The 17,157-nt window shown below is 41.8% G+C and overlaps 1 protein-coding gene across 4 annotated transcripts; it reads right to left on the bottom strand.

The window, feature by feature from the left end:
- Nucleotides 1-10,577: 10,577 nt before the first annotated feature.
- On the bottom strand, nt 10,578-14,145 carry LOC122295945 (receptor-like protein 13). 4 transcript variants are annotated; one of them, XM_043105228.1, is made up of 3 exons: nt 13,727-14,144; nt 11,531-12,631; nt 10,578-11,284 (listed from the first exon to the last, which is right to left on the bottom strand). In XM_043105228.1, the coding sequence occupies exons 1-3, from the start codon at nt 14,085-14,087 to the stop codon at nt 10,758-10,760; spliced, it is 1,989 nt and encodes a 662-aa protein (XP_042961162.1). In that variant the 5' UTR covers nt 14,088-14,144; the 3' UTR covers nt 10,578-10,757. The 4 variants fall into 4 exon arrangements, with proteins under 4 accessions (XP_042961162.1, XP_042961161.1, XP_042961163.1 ...); XM_043105230.1 differs by having other exon boundaries at nt 11,177-11,291; nt 13,727-14,145; XM_043105227.1 differs by having other exon boundaries at nt 10,578-12,631; nt 13,727-14,145.
- Nucleotides 14,146-17,157: the final 3,012 nt, after the last annotated feature.

The following is a 17,157-nucleotide window of genomic DNA, read 5'->3' as shown; positions in this document are numbered from 1 at the left end:
TTAACTATCTGAAACAGTGTAAAATATCTAAGTCAATTTTCTTTTTTTTTTTTTTTTTTTTTTTTTTTTTTTTTTTTTCTGAAATGTATGGAGAGAAAGAGTGCCCTCTCCGACCCCTATATATTAGAGTGCTACCGGTTGCCGAGCGGTTCACCCACACCATCTAGGGATCTTCCCCTCGAGGACGAAAGGGCGGCCTAGCCCTTCCAACATGAGGCCAAGCAGTCGAATGCTCGCCACGACTCCCTCCCCAAGTCTTCAAGTGGGGCCAATACCAGGGAATGTTCTCACAGCGGCAGAGAACAGGTCGAACCCTCCCCTGTCAGGGTCCCTCCTCCCCCCCCCCCCACCTGGGAGAAGACGACGTTGTATCCTGCCAGACCTAGCAATGCTGTCGGCGCATCTTCTACAACAACTCCTTGGCTTGCTGCTGACCCATCCTCTTCTGCGGACCCCCACCCGATCCTCGTCAAGCCTCTACTTCCCATCCTCAAAGAAGTGGATGATTCAGTTTTCAAGGTCGCCTTCCTCGAATCTTTTGTACATTTTCCCTCACATGTTCCAGGCGAGACGGGAAAATTTAAGTCTTTCAAAGACACCCTGAGGGAGGAGCTTGCCCGTGAAGGCACATGGGTGGTGCGAGGGTCATTTGATTCGGGCTGGGAAGAGGGAGATGACAAAGAAGAAGAAGAAGAAGAAGAAGAAGAAGAAGGAAAAGAAGAAGAGGAGGAAGGAGAAGAAGAAGAAGAAGAGGAACAAGAAAGAGAAAGAGGAAGAGAAAGAGAAGATGAAGAAGAGAGAGAAGAAGAAGAGGAGGAAGAAGAAGATACAGAAGGAGAATAGTACGGGGAGGTGGACGATGATAGGGAATAGTCTTCCAAGGGAAGGGAGGAGGATGCATCAGGGAGCTCCTCTAGCTTCTCTTCCACGTTTGGATCTCGCCATAGGGATGAGTCCTCAATCTCCTCCCATCCTGTCATCGAGCCAGCCATGATTCCTCTAGGGGACCGTCCTCTTAGGCTCCATGGCCAAGCCATTCGGACAATCCCAAAATAGCTACTGGCGACGGGGAAGCAAGGGCGTCAAGGTCAGGTTACCCCTGGCTCCTAGGTCGTGCTAGCTCCCTTCCTAGAGTCGAAGCTGGGACAGGCCTAAGTCTGGATTCAGAGCTTGAAAGGGCTCGTGCTGCTGCCATGAAACGGACAACTTGGAGGCTATGGCCTGCTTTTGCTCAGGTATTATCCGATTCGATCCTCCATTTTCGTGAGTTGGATCCTTAGTGTTTCCCCCTTCCTCTTTTTTTTTTTTTTTTTTACTTACTTGTGTTGTCAATGCTTCGTAGGCCGTCGACCAGACTGCCACTATGGCCTCCCTAGTTTGCCTCGTACACGTCAAGCTCCTACAGATGCATGTAGAAAAATGAAAAGCTTGGGACCAATTGCCAGGAGTGGCTTTGGGAGATTGACGAGATGTGGCAGTGCATCAAACAGTTGGAGGGGGAGGCCACTAGGCGAGATTTCCAGAAGGTGAACCTAAGGCAGGAGCTCGACATCGCCATGGACAATGTGTCTCAACTGGCCGACCATAATAGGCAGTTAGCGGAAGAGCGCGATGTGGTCATGTAGAAGCTGGCTACCAGTGAGATCGGATGGGCCCAGGACCAAGCCACAATGAGGTAGCTTTACCGGGATCATGTCAAGGCTCAAAGACAGCATTCGCGGCTACTATATTTGAGTTTTGGGAACCTAGGAGAGGTTCAGGCCTTGAGGGGGGCACTCGAGCAGGCTGAGGGGGAGGTCCAGAGACTGAAGCAAGAGGTGTCTGAAAAGAACGAGACCCTCTTGTCTCAAGACCTCTCTATCACGGGACTAAAGTCACACTTGGAAAGCGTGGCCAGCAATGTAGCAGAGATAAGGGCTTGTATTCGGAATTGTAATGTCATCCGAGACATGACTTGATTGTTTGGCTATTGGGAAGGCCTTGAGTGATTAAGGAAGCAACTGCTGGAGTACCCCAATGAGGATCTGCGCAAGCTAGACTTGCAGTCGCTCAAGCCAAATCCTAAGACTTAGACTTACTAGTTACTGCAAGAAAATTGGAAGATCGGGGTATCCCCCTCTTCCTTCTAGTAGTTCAGCCCCGCCTTCTCCCAGACAGGCTTGATCCCCCCTCGTTATTATTGTTATTATTTATTTATTTATTTTGGCAGTCTCCTTGTCTTCCTCTCCTTTTTTTGTAAATGGCGTGTTGTGCACCATCATTAATGAAAAGGCTTACTCTTATAGTAGTGACTAGTTTACTTTATCTTTCCTGCTTAGAAGTAAGGAGTGAGCCCACTCACAACCGTCTGATTGGCTTGACCATCAAGCCCGGGGATTCGATTTCATTAGGCGAGGGTTTAGCCAGTCCTGTGGCCGGAGGGCTGGCCAGCCTCGAAGACTTAGCCTAAGCTCAATGTGATTGTGAGTCAAGGAACCTGGGTAGTCTAGAGACTCAATTTTGTTGGACGGGGGAGTCGACAAGTGTAAGGACTTGGACTAACCCGGTAGCTGGTTGTGAGTCGAGGGACTTGGCTCCGTTGGATGGGGTCGGTAAGTCTTAGGACTTGGATTGACCTCGCAGCTGATTGCGAGTCAAGGGACTCTGTGAGTCTAGGGACTCGGCTTCGTTGGACGAGAGTCGGCAAGTGTAGGGACTTGGACTTACTCTACAACTGGTTGCAAGTCAAGGGAGTCGGTGAATCTAAGGGCTCGACTTGGTTGGATGGAGTTTGGCAAGTCTAGGAACTTGGACTAACCCCGCAACTGATTGTGAGTCAATGGACTCGACTTGGTTGGACATGGTTCGGCAAGTCTAGAGACTTGGACTTACCTTGCCGCTAGTTGTGAGTCGAGGGACTCGAATCGATCTGGACCTGAGACAACACAGAAGTTGGGGAACACATCAATAGGATTTCATTCATAAAGTTTCTTTTTTGCATACAAGTTATTACACCCTGTCCCTATACAAAATATTTTTTCAAGTGTTCGGTGTTTTAGAGATGGGGAAGCTCGACTCCCTCACTGGTCTTAAGGCGGTAAGAGCCGGGTCGGTTACTTGCAATTACCACATACAGGCCTTCCCATCAAGGTCCAAGCTTTCCCTCCTCCTGTTTCTTGACTCTTGTCTACTTCATCACCAAATCCCCTACTTTTAATAACCATGGCTTTACCCACTTGTTAAAATATCGTTCTGCCTTTCTATTATTACTTTTCGTATGTATGGCTGCTTCCCTTATTTTTTCTAGGAGGTCCAGTTCTTCTGCCTATCTCTTACCACTAATGATGGGGTCGAAGTGTTGTACGTGGAATGTGGGCATCCCAACCTCAACAGGGATTACCATCTCACTCTTGCAGGTGAGGACAAAGGGCGTTTCCTTAGTGGGGGTCTGAATGGTGGTTCAATACGCCCACAAAACACGCAGGAGCTCATCTTCCTAGGCTCCTTTATGCATCCCCAAATTTTTCTTGAGGGTAGAGAGGAAGGTCTTGTTGGTCACTTCGGCCTGACCATTGGCTCGCGAGTGCCCTGGCGACGAGTACTTTACTTTGATATGGAGCTCTGCACACCAATCCCTATAATGATTGCAGTCAAATTGCTTCCCGTTGTTTGACACAAAGGCATGAGGTATGCTAAATCTACAAATGATTGATCTCCAGAGAAACTTCGTGACTATTCACGAGGTGATGCTTGCTAAAGGCTCAGCTTCAACCCATTTCGTAAAGTAGTCGACTGCTACTATCACGAACTTGGCCCCTCCTTTGGTTGTCGAGAACGGGTTGATCAGGTTGGGGCCCCATTGCATGAAGGGCCATGAGGCCATTATTGACTTTAATTCCTTCGGGGTCAATGCGGTATCAGTCCATGTTCCTGGCACTTGGGCGTTTTTTAACAAACTCTTGCGCATACCTAAGCAGACGGGGCCAATAGAACTCGGCTTGGGTCACTTTTATGGCTAGCATCCTGCCTCCTGTGTGGCTTCCACACACGCCCTCATGAACCTTTGCCAACACGTATTGTGCCTCTTCTAATGACAAACACCAAAGAAGGGGCTCAAAGAAACCCCTCTTGTAGAAGACCCCTTCAACCATGGTGAACTGGGCCGCCCTATTCTTGACTTTCCATGCCTCCTTCGAGTCACCAGGCAATTTTCCCTCCCACAAGAAATTGTTGATGTCTGCTACCCATTCGGGAAACGCCGGGACAAAGGAGAGTTGTTCCATTCTGTTTGACGGGTTGTTAATCGTTCTGACAAAGGTTTGTTCTGAGAGTGGAGATTCCTCTTGCCCTAACGCAAACCTTGCTAGTCGATCTGCCTTTTGGTTTTTTGCCCTTGCGACTTGTTTAATCCACAAGTAATGGAAGCAATCATGTTCGTTGTAGACAAGTTGAAGGTATTTCTTTAGCCTGTCTCCCTTTGCCGAAAACTGCCCAAGCACCTGGTTGACGATTACTTGGGAATCAGCTTTCATTTCCACCTCCTCTACTCCTAGCAGTCGTGCCATTGTCATTCCAACTAGGAGCACCTCATACTCAGCTTCATTATTGGTTGCCTTGAAGGCGAGCCTGGCTGCATAGTTGTGTTCCTCCCCTTGCCCCGTTACAATGTGGGCCCCCACATTGCCACCAGCCTGGCAGGACGAGCCATCCACATAGACCTGCCAGGGCTTCCCCAATGGTGCCTTAGGGATCTCTGAAAAATTTGTGAACTTAGCAACAAAGTCTGCCAATACCTGGGCTTTAATCTTAGTACAGGGGCGATACTCAATGTCGAATTCGCTAAGTTTGATCGCCCACTTAGCAAGCCGTCCAGAGGTGTCTGGTTTCTGGAGGATCTTCTTGACGGGTAATTCCATCAAAACCTTCATTGGATGAGCTTGGAAGTAGGGCCTTAGCCTTCTAGCCATGACCACTAATGCAAATACCAACATCTCCATTCATGGGTATTGAGCCTCGACTCCCTGGAGAGCCTGACTCGTAAAGTAGACTAGTCTCTGTCCTTATATGTCATGGATTAGCACTGCTGAGACCGCATTCGGGGACACAACCGAATATACGACTAGATCTTCCCTTGGTCTCATCTATATAAGAAAAGGGGGTTGAGTTAGGTATTGCTTTAGGTCGGAAAAGGCCTCTTCGCATCCTGCATCCCACTCTTGAGCTTTTCTCAAAACTTTGAAGAAAGGTAGACACTTGTCGGTCGACCGAGCAATGAAGTGACTGAGGGCTGCCACTCTGCCAGCCAACCTTTGGACCTTATGGAGGTTGTAGGAAGATTGCATCCCTATTGTAACCTCAACTTTTTCAGGGTTGGCCTCAATGCCTCTCTTTGAGACCATGAACCCTAAAAAATTCCCAGACTCCACTCTGAATGCACATTTCACTGGATTGTGCTCCATCTGGTACCACTAAAGGATCGAGAAAGCCTCATAGAGGTTCGCCAAGTGCGACTCTGCCTTCTTGCTTTTCACCAGCAAGTCGTCCAAGTACACTTACATATTCCGACTAATCTGTTGTTTGAACATTCAGTTGACCAGCCGCTGATATGTGGCACTAGCATCCTTCAAACCAAATAGCATAGCTTTGTAGCAATATAACCCTGGATCTGTGATGAACGCTGTTTTCTCTTCGTCGTCTGGGCTCATATTGATCTGGTTGTACCCCGAGTAAGCATCCATAAAGCTGAGGTGGGGGTGCCCCACCATTGAATCCACAATTAAATGGGGTAGGGGGAAGCTGTCCTTCAGGCATGCTTTATTCATGTCAGTGAAATCTACACACATCCACCACTTTCCGTCAACTTTCTTTACTAGGACCACATTAGAGAGCTATTCTAGGTAGTGCACCTCACGGATGAATCCTGCCGTGAGAAATCAATCCACCTTCTCTACAATGGCTGCATATTTCTCAACACTAAAGCATCACCATTTTTGCTTAACTTTTCAAGTGATTGGGTCTAAGCATAGCCGGTGCTCGATGATCGAGTTGTTTATTCCAGGCATATCCTTGTGACTCTAGGTGAAGACATCCTAGTTCTTGATGAGGAGGTACTTCAGCAGTTGCCTTAACCTGGGGCTTAGCCTAGCCCCTATTTGGATAGTTCGCTCTAGTCTCTGGGCGTCGACAGAGAGAAGCTCCAAAGGCTCATTTGGCTCGGCTGGGCATAGGGCCTCCTCATCCCATTCAGTTAGATTTTGGAGGGGGGGGGGGGGGGGGGGGGAGGGAGGGGAGGGGAAGGGGGCTCGACTTCCTCCCTTACTTTGTCGGCACTTGCAACCATCTTCACCTAGTGCCTAAGCTCGCGAGCATAGTATTTCCATGCTAGGACCTATTCACCGCGGATCTCCCTCACCCCCAGGTTGGTGGAGAACTTCATCTTGAGGTGATAGTTGGAGGTCATGGCCTTGAGGTTGTTCAGCGTGGGGCATTCAACTATCGCTTTGTATGATGATGGTGCTTTGACCACCAAGAAATCCGCCATGGTTGCTGCCATCCTCGGGGCCTTGCCAGCTAGGACCAACAAAGTAATGACCCCCATCGGTTGGACTACATCACCTGTGAAACCTTTTAAGGGTACTGGAGTCGGGTGTAGCCTATCTGGGCTGATCTCCATCCTAACAAAGGCTTCCCAAAACAGGATATCTACCGAGTTTCCATTATCCACCAGGATCTGTCGAAGGGTGAAGTTTGCTAGCTGCATGGTTACCACTAGCGCGTCGTGGTGCAAGTAGAGTATCCCCTCTTCATCCTTTTCCCTGAAGTTTATAGTGATTCCTTTGGTTGACTTTTAGGCCTTGTGCATGATCCGACCAGTTGTAAAACCTCTTCGTACAATGCCCGACGAGCGTGTGCCCTTCAAGCATAAAAGGTGGTTCATCCCCCTGCGTATCCACCAGCGATTGTGCAGATCTCCTTGATTGGTCTTTCAATCTACTTAGGGATCCTCTAAGCCTCTTGGCCTGTCACCCGGTACCTCGTTGGCGCCCTCCGGTGGTCATCCCAACGCTGTTCTCTCCAGTCCTCAGAGTAATGTTCTCGGTTCTGCATTTCCACCTTTCTCATTTTCTTCAAGGTGTAACAATCCCTAGTGTTGTGTCGGTTGGTCATGTGGTAACTGCAATATGGGCATCCTCTCGCTTCTCGCCCCGAGTCCCTTCATAGGCTCACCTCCTTCTCTCCTTCCACCACCAAATTGGAGTGTGCTTGAGGAACACCCCGCGGCTACCTTGAGGTTCCTCCCTTCTTTCTCAACTATGTAGTCCCTTTCTTCTCCTATGACGCCCACGACTATCGCTTTGTCCGGCAGCCCTAAGGTTTGCTTGTTCATTCCAAATCGTTGGTGGGGCTGTCAACGCCTCCAATGTATCCTCCACATTAATGAACCCGTCTGCCCGGTCCATAAGTTCCCTCAGGGTGGTCGGGGTTTGTAGGGCTATCTCTGCCATGAAGGGATTCTTGGGCCAAATTCCACCTAAAAGAGCCGCCAGAGTGATTTTCTCATCCTGATAGTCAGTAGTCATCGCTCTTGATTGAAGCGGACGAGGTAAGACTTTAGGCTTTCATTATCGTGCTATTTGACTGTCAGAAGGTATGCTGCTGATCGTCTTCTTTTCCGACTCAGGTGTGCCAGTTCGTCGAAGCTCCCCATCGTCCCCAACGACGGGGATCCGAACCAGGTTCAGGCCCCTTCCTTCAGCATCAATTGGAAGGCTCGGCAAGCTACCTCTCTTGAGAAGCCGTGTAGTGTCATGTTTGCCTTAAATGTATCCAAGTGTTACAGGGTTCTTTGGTTCCATCATACAGCTTCATCTGGGGAACCGCCATGACTCCTGCACTGTAGGATAAATACGTTGCCTAGTAGCTGATTGATCATTGAAGGCGTTTCGACCCACTTGGCTATCTCAGCGTACGTATCTCCCAGCTCTCATAATTCTAAGTGCATGCGTCGTCTTTCTTCATCTGCCGCCGCACTCACTTGGTCATACCACGATTCGACATGCTTGTTTCCACTGGGCTTGTCTCCCCCTCCCAGCTCTCCATTTGTTTGTGGCAGTGCAGTGTTAGCTCACTTCGTTGAACCTGCAAGACAAATAAAGAATAGACTCAGCTGGAGCCTGTGAGTCCTCCAATGCTTAAGTTAGTTGAGGGTTCTAGTGTATGTAAAAAGTGTCCAAATCCTTTTTGTGGAAGAGGTTGGGGTATTAATACCTGGCCTAAACCCTGTCTTCGAGAGGGAACATGGGACTACAAGATATGTCTAGGTTAGACCTATCTCATCCCTGATCCGGTGATGTCTTGCCATATCATGGTCGCGTGTTGGTATATTCTGTCATGTAATAAATGTGATGTATCCCTGGCCTCCCACGATTGGGTAGCTCATAAATGCGACGTGCCTCTGGCCTCTAACTACTGTGCAAGTCATAAATGCAACGTGCTTCAGGCCGTCCGTGCCTGGATAGGCCTAACTTTCTTTCTTGGATTGGAGGGACCTGGTCGGGGCCCCAAGCCTTGGTGCGACCTTGAGGGGAGTTGGGATTATGATGGGCTTTCAACCCGACCAAGGCCCACACTCTGGGCGCCTCTCCAACCAACTTGGTTTTGGGTCGTTTGAGGGTTCTGGGATGGGCCGCTAGCCCCGGTGGCCCATTCTGCTCATAATAATGGCCGGGGTCCTTACGTTCACCTTTTTTAATATTTTTTGGGTCTTGGAGTGAACGACTTGCCCCAGAAAGAAAGTCGACATAACTTAACAAAAATGATTTGATTGGCAAATACAAATTTGAGGTTTCTATATAATAAAGTATAAAATACAATGCTCACTCTCTCAATAAATTAGTCAAATTAAACATGATAATCCGTGGTCTTTACGTTTACCTTTCATATATCTCCTTCAATTATTCCATGTGAAAAGTAATTTGTGTTTGATGGAAAAATTACCTTTCTCGTCTTTGGTTTTGATTAGTAAAATAAAATTATCATTTTGCCCTTGATCCGCTGTGCTTGATGAGCAAAGGAAAGCTAATTTTTTGTCCTTGAGGTTTGTGTTTGATGGAAAAATTACCTTTCTTGTCTTTGGTTTTGATTAGTAAAATAAAATTATCATTTTGCCCTTGATCCGCTGTGCTTGATGAGCAAAGGAAAGCTAATTTTTTGTCCTTGAGGTTTGTGTTTGAAGAACAAAACTACCTCTTTGTCCTAATTAGTAACTGTCAACATACCCATTGATCAAGCCATAAATCACTCCAACGACATCGATACAGAATGTCAGCATCCGAAGATCAAGCTACCACCGTGAATCAAGCCTGTGTCATTTGGTCTTCCCTTTCTTGCACTTGTACAACTATGTCATATCCGGCATCCCAGAATTTATGGGATAATATTTAAAGCTTTATGTGTATAGATGTTGTGCAACTATGTCATATCCATCGCTATTCTCCAATTAATGTTGAAAAGATAAGCATCAATCAATGATTTTAGGATATTGGATTAGGAAAACACTATGTTCAAGTTTGGAAGTGGCTCTGAGTTTTATTTTAATTAAATATTTAGTAAGATTTTAGTTTATTTATATATTAATTTCTCATACAACAATTTAGATTTTTTCAAAAATGAAAAAATCTTCATTATTTCGAATTTTACAACTATTTAAGTTCGGCTTGTAGGCTTCATAATATAATTCTTGAATTTTATTATTAATTAATATTATTCATAATTTTTTCTATATTTTGGGCAAATTTCTTGTGTTCTCCTTGTGAATTATCTGTTAAAGCTAGCTAGCAGAATAATTGATATTCTGTCCGGCATCACACCTTATTGGTAAAAAAAAAAAAACATGTAAATATATTGTGTTTCCCTTGCTGATAATAAAAATAATTAGAATCTTCGACCACTGAATTAATGGCTTCTAAAAATTATGCTTTCCCTTATTGATAAAAGTAAAAATCATTGTGCATAGAAAAAACAAAAGCCTACCACATGCAATTATATATATTTACGTGCTATACAATAATGTCAGATATAAGAAAAATTCTATACATCACAAAATTATCACACTATCATATCATTATATAAGATATGACATATATATTATTATTGAATGATCATTTATTAGATAATTATTCACAATTTAATAGTAATAAATGTGTCACATCTTACATAAGAGAATGAGAATAAGATGTGAAAATATAGTATATAGTATTACTCTAAATATAAGCTCCTTAATTTTCAGTTTGGGAGAAGTTAAAAGCCAGTCAGGCTAGCCAGGGGTGGTGGTTCATTGGGTAGTAATGTAAGCGGCAACGACGAGGACTAAGTCTATGATTATGGGGATCGCAAAATTGTACCACATGATATTGATCATTTTAAACATATTTTGCGAGTAGACAAAGCACATCTTAATTCTATGTGTAGTACTTGTGTTGTAAATGATATTTTTTTCATCACCTTAATATATATTTTTTGGACTTTCTTGAATATTTGTTACTGCCAAGGTAAATTGACTTCCTATTGACTGTATCAAAGTCACCATTCCCATTGCATGGTCCTAAGAAGCCAAATAATAAATGAACCAAATCATATACAACAGTCTAAAAGCCCAACATCTCCAACAAAGACTCGACATAAGCCTCAAGTACTCCATCTTTATTGAAGATAAGGGATGCTTTCAAATACAAATATTTCTTAAAATTGTCACACTGCATATGTAATTGATTTGGTAATCATATATAATAAGAGAGCAAGTCAAACAAAGACTCAATATATCTGTCCACAGCTTTGAAATACTTGTGCCTCCAATTCTTTTTAATGATTAGGATCCCAAAGAAAGCCCAAAACCCGAGTGCATATGACACAGTTACAAACGCGTAGAAGAAGAAAGGGTGATCAATCATTCTAATTCCTTGTTTTTCTTCAGGTTCTGATTGGTTTGTGGTTGAGCATTTTCTTGGCAAAGGGTCTCTATAAAGTTCCGGATTACCCTCGTAGCATTGGCTTGTGAAAGTAGAGAATTGACGCTCAAATGGAATTCTTCCTGACAGATTGTTGTAGGCAACACTGAATACAGATAGAGAAGTGAGTCCAACCAATTCAGAAGGAATTCTTCCTCTCAACTTGTTGTGAGAGAGATCCAAACCCTCCACGCTTCTCAAGTTTTGAAAAGAGATTGGAATGGAACCTGTTAGAGAGTTATTTGACAAGTTCAAGAACCGAATCTGTGACAATTCTCCCATTTGAGAAGGAATGCTACCTGTCAACTGGTTAGATGATAGGTCAATTGCTGTCATCATCAAGAGAGGGATACCTTTGAAAGTATATAACCTATTTTTTATGAACAAAGACATTCGAGTCTCCAATGGTATGAAAGACCGAATATAATCATCTTTAAATAGGTAAGGATACTGTAGAACAAGTTTTTTGACATATTCATTCCAATAAATAGGACTTGGAGAACGCTTGTTCCAGAAAATAATGTTATCAAGGCAAGAGGGAATACCTCCTGAAAGACGATTGTGAGAGACGACAAAACCTTGCAGTGTTTTCATCCGACATAGTCTTTGGGTTAGGTGACCTTCAAAGCGATTTCCACTTAAAATAAGTGCTACCAAGTGAGAATGATCATACAACCACTCTGGAATATTACCAGACAAGTCATTATCTTGAACATCTAGGATTAGTAAATATGGACTGTTTATTAGGGTGGGGGAGATTACTCCTTCGAAGTGATTGCTACTCAGACGTAATATCCTCAACATTGTCATGTTTGCATCCTTTGGGAGCATTTGTCCTTGCAATTTGTTGTTTGATAAATCTAACAACAAAAGTCGCGAGCCAGTTTCAGTCAAACTCTGCGGTACTGTTCCTGAGAGCATGTTATGAGAAAGGTCTACACCAAAGAGAGGCGGATAACCAAAGGACCAAGGAATGTTTCCTTCTAATGCATTTGAGGACATGTCAACGCAAATTAAGTGTGGAAGAAGATATCCAATATTTTCTGGAAGAAAGCCTTTGACATGATTATCAGATATGTCCAACGACTCAAGTGGTGAAGTTCCATTAGCAGAGCAGTCAAGGAAAGAACCATTGATTTCGTTGCCACTCAAGTACAAACTTGTGATATTCATGTTGAAAAGTAGTTGACAAGGTACGCTTCCTCCTATTGAGTTGTAAGACAAGTCTAGCAAATGCAATGAATATTGGGTGGATATGAAGGATGGAACAATATGACCATTCTTCTTGTTGAGGCTGCAGCTTGCCAAATTCAAAAGTCCTAGCTGAAAGGTGGGCACCCAGGAGGAAGACTCTGTTTCAACTTCCAACTTGTTTGAAAGATCGAGATAGTGAAGACTAGAAGCATTGGCAAATATTGAAAATGACAATTCCCCTTCTAATCGATTACCAGAGACCTTAAATTTCGTAATCATGCTTTGATTAGAGAAAATCGACGAAGGTAGATTGCCCTGCAAGCAATTAAGCGATAGATCAAGCACTTCAAGGCTTTCAAACCTCTCAAGACAAGAGGGAATATTGCCTTCCAATATATTATTCCCAAGGTACAACTTCCTTAGATATTTTAATCGCTTTAGTTCACAAAAAGCTGCAACAAAGTTAGTTTGACAAGTGAGTCTAGTAGTGATCTTTGCAATATGCTTCGAAATAGAAAAATGCATGAATAAATATATAAATAAGAGATAGGAGTAAATAACGAGTAAATATATTTTCCAAGCAATTTAAAATAATTGATTTTGACAAATGTTGCAAGGTATCCCAAATAAAAATTCTTGACTAAGAAATAGAAAATCAAGTAGGAAAAAGAAAAAACCAAAGACCTATAACAAGCAGCCGCGGCCACCTTATTCGATCACATGAGGGATGTTAAGCCCACAAATACAATTAAAAAATTATACTTAACAAATTTACATAATTTAACGCGATACATTTAGTTTTAATTTTCTTTTTTAAAGTTAGACATATCACATCAAGTTATAAACTTTATTTTTTTCATTCTAGAAATTTTTTACTCGAAATTTTTTAGCTATTTTTTTTAATAGAAAAGGACTCTTTTCATTCCGCTCTAAGCTGACCAGAATCCTCCTGTGCGTTCTTTCAATCAACATGCTCCAAATGAAGGGAGAGCTCCAACCCCTCTCTTCCACCCCTCCTCGGTAAATGGGAGGCCGATCTCCCCAGAAACAACATCCCTTGGCGCCCATCTTCAATGCTTCATGATTTATTCTAACCTTTTCATAGTTTTTAATCTATATTGTTATAAAGAGGATGAGAAGTAGATCTGCGCAAGATCCACCCATTATCACAATGCACAACGTTTACAGCAAATTTGGATCTTTACTTCAAAGGCTACGTACTAATGATACAACTTTTCTTAAAACAATTTTTTCCCCGACCAATTTGAATCGATTGGTGTGTATAAAAAGTAGTGAATGACGTCAACAGTTCAAAACCATACAAAAGAGGGCTGTTTTGATGAATGAGAAAGCTCGTATTTCACTTTCAATGAAGTTTTTGGAGATAAATCAGTTTCAAGAAAGTCTCCCCACTGTTTAGCTAATATTTTAATAAAAACTCATATTTGACTAAAGCCACGTGATGAGTTAAGACTCGGAACAGGATCTATATATATAATCATGACGAAGTAAATGATGGACGGACATAATCATGTTAGGGTTCTAACCTTGAAGTTCTCCTCCGATGTTCATGCTGCCAAGATCAAGTTCCTCCAGTTCATTGAATAAAGTGAACAAAGTCACATTCGGATACCATGTGATTGACGGAACCTTCTTGTGGTCCATGCTTAGAACGATACTAGTAACTTTCCCATGATCTTTGTCACACCTGATACTATGACGTGAATGACAACAGTGACTGCCGTCAAAATCGTCGAATGCTAGACCATTTGTAGAGTTCCTAATCTCCAACAGAGCTCTGTTCTGTTCTTTGCTGCATCCAGCTTCAACCCAAGCAGATGGGCAAAAAGGGAGAGCCATAAACCAAATTAGGAAGATCATGGCCTTATTGGCAAAAGAAGCGTCCATTTGTGAAGAGATTCTTAGAAGGCAAGCAAAATTGTTTTTGTCTATATGCAATGACTGGATGAACGGTTTTTGATTGCATCTTTATCAACTGACTGAATTAGCGTGAAAATTGCCTGCAATGATGCAATGGCGAACTTTTCTAGCTAGCTTCATTGGGTGGAATGACGTACCAATGTTTCTCACACACTTTTTTCTGAGTAGTGTCTTTTTTTCTAATGTTTCCCAAACCGTTTTTTCTGAGTAGCGTATTTTTTCCTAGTTTTCCGACTAACCCCAGGACTACCCCACGAGTTACACATTAACAAGGCAATCGACGGAAAAAACAAAAACATATAAGTCTACTAAAATAAAATAAAGTTCACAAATTGACGCAACTAATGTGATACTATCTGCAACAAATTAGGGCGCAGATTGAAACTCAAAGACCCACCTGCGAGACAAGTTGATAAGAGACATGTAGTAGGCGCAATAACAAATCTTGACTTTTTTTCATTCAATTATGTTATTTTACAAGAATTTAACCTAAACTACGTAATTTGATTTGAAAAAAAAAAACTTTAAAAATTTGAGTCTTACAAATCAAATCTTATCATTAAGTGATTTGGATGATGTGTTCTACACACCAGCTTGTAAATAGAAGAACTCATAAGCTAATTCATCCATGTTGCCTTAAACATGCATTTTCGTTTCAAGTTTAACCGGGTGCTCCAGTACTTAATCATATTGCTAAAAGTCTATTAATTTAATTTTGACACCGTCTCGTGTTTAGAAAAATGTCTGAAATTGGAAATTGACGATGGTCCAGTCCAAGGTCCACCATACACCAAGATGCGCACAAAGTCTTAAAATAGAAATTTTTAATTATGTGGAATTATTCATGAGCGCATACACAACTAAAAAAATATATATTGGATATGATTATAAAAAAGTAATGGGAAAAACCTATTAATTTACTAATTGGCACCTTATTGAGTAATTACGTTAATAAATAGATGTAAATAGATGTAAATATATAAGAAGATATGATCTGAGTACACAAAATCCCACCGCATCCAATTATATATGCGTCATATCACTACAAGAAAAACTAAATTTTTGCTGCAGTTATATTGCTGCATGTAGACGTTTTTTGAACGTAACGAAGGGTGTATTGCTATAGCAGCATTTTTGTCGTGGTGGGACTTAAATTCGTAGTTACCTATATCTATTACAGCAAATTATTCTCATCGAAACAAAGGATTTCGGTTGTGCACATGGAAATACACTTATTTTTCTATTGCAACGACATTTTTTGAGCTGCATTAAACAATAACATGTAAATGCGAGGGAATTGCCCCCTATGTCTCTCTGCAATCAATTGTGGCACCAAAATTTTTCCTGTCTTTGTCTTTTTGGTGACCCTCGACCTCGACACCTAACACCATCCACCTCCTCCACGCCTCCTTGCCTGGCCAGTAAGTCGATCTCCTCTATCTCTCTCTTTATATTTCATCGTAAGTCCACATAATTCTCTCTCCCTCTCTTTTCCTCCGCAATCAATGTTGCCCCATCGTGCAAATCTCCTCTCCTTTCAATCTGGGTGGTACTTCTCTCCCTCAATCCGTGTCTATCTCTCTCAGATTTTGGGTTTCTAATTTAGTTATGTATTTTGCTCATTAGCAAGTGATAGGTAAAATTGCCATGCTTTATCTACTTTATGAACTTTTATTTGCTGAAGGATTTGTTTTGATCAGTTTTTAGATGCTAGCATATAAGTAATTTTGAGTTTTTGGGGGTTTGGCGAATGTCGTACAAGGTTTGGTGAATGTCATACAGGGTTTGACGAATGGGGTTAAATTCATGTATGTGGGATGTTGTATGATTTTGGTGGCAAATGGGGTTGATCGCAGCAATATATGGATTGATCTTTATCATGTTGGATGCCTTTAATATTAACTAATGTTAGCTACCCAACAGATTAACAGCTACTGGAACTTTTGTGTTTGTGTGTAAAGCAGAGAAATTGTAATACTCAATAGAAATAAGTAGAAATAGGACTGGGAAATAGTCACAAGCTACATAAAGTTCTGGATCTAGCAATAATTGAATCATACTATATAGCTGAGGTTTATGCTTACATCCTTCTAACAAAGGTAGTGTTGTGCTTGGTTTGGTCTATTGCATTACCTTTCTCCCTTAATAAATAAAATAAAAGACATTTGTGGCTAGTTTCCATGAAGGATCAACAAATTTCATCCTGCATCTATAACCAATATGCATGATTTACAACAAGTTCCATTTGTTTGTAGTTGTCATGATCTGTTTGTATCCCTCTCTCTTGGTTTTCTCCTAAAACAGTGTATTATGTTTGCAACCGCAACATCCCTTGTAATTTTCTAACAAACCTTTTGCATTTGATGACAAAAAAAAGACCGGCCATTAATTTATGCTTGGTTCCTCTTCTGCTTCGTAGCCATCGTACCCACTTGGAGAAGCTACCATAATCAGTAGAACAACAAACATACTTTTTAAAGGATAGAAAACATGTATTTAATTTCCAGAAACCAAGTTACCAGTTTCATAGAGAACCTAAAAAATGCAAATAAGAACAAGAAGTTTGCAAAATAGGTTATATAACCAGTTTTCTAAACGTAAATAGATTGAAGAGAAAATGCAATTTCGAGAGAGAATCTAGCTTTAGACAAACTAGATTTCAGATTAAGTGCATTAATTACTTTAATGGTTTACTTATCAAGGGATGTTAAATTATAGACTTAATGGTTTACTTATCAAGAGATGTTAAATTATAGACTTAATGGTTTACTTATCAAGGGATGTTAAATTATAGACTTACTTGCTAGCTTGATTTGTCCTTTGCTTAATTTTCGTGAATATAAGAATAATTTTTTGGAACCAATTTTTCATTAAAGTAGAAAAAAACTATTAATGAAATAAAACATCGTGTTTGTAACTTTTATCTTGTTGCTAACATTTTTTTTTTTTTCTAAAATCTTCTTGATTTGAAAAAGATCTAGATATATATTACTATATATAAACACGTGAATAACATTTTGATTCAGAATAGTACTGA

The sequence above is a fragment of the Carya illinoinensis genome, chromosome 15 (genome assembly GCF_018687715.1).
Source record: "Carya illinoinensis cultivar Pawnee chromosome 15, C.illinoinensisPawnee_v1, whole genome shotgun sequence".
Taxonomy (NCBI): domain Eukaryota; kingdom Viridiplantae; phylum Streptophyta; class Magnoliopsida; order Fagales; family Juglandaceae; genus Carya; species Carya illinoinensis.
The sequence above is the reverse complement of the archived record's forward strand: the minus strand, read 5'-3'. Positions and strand labels throughout refer to the sequence as shown.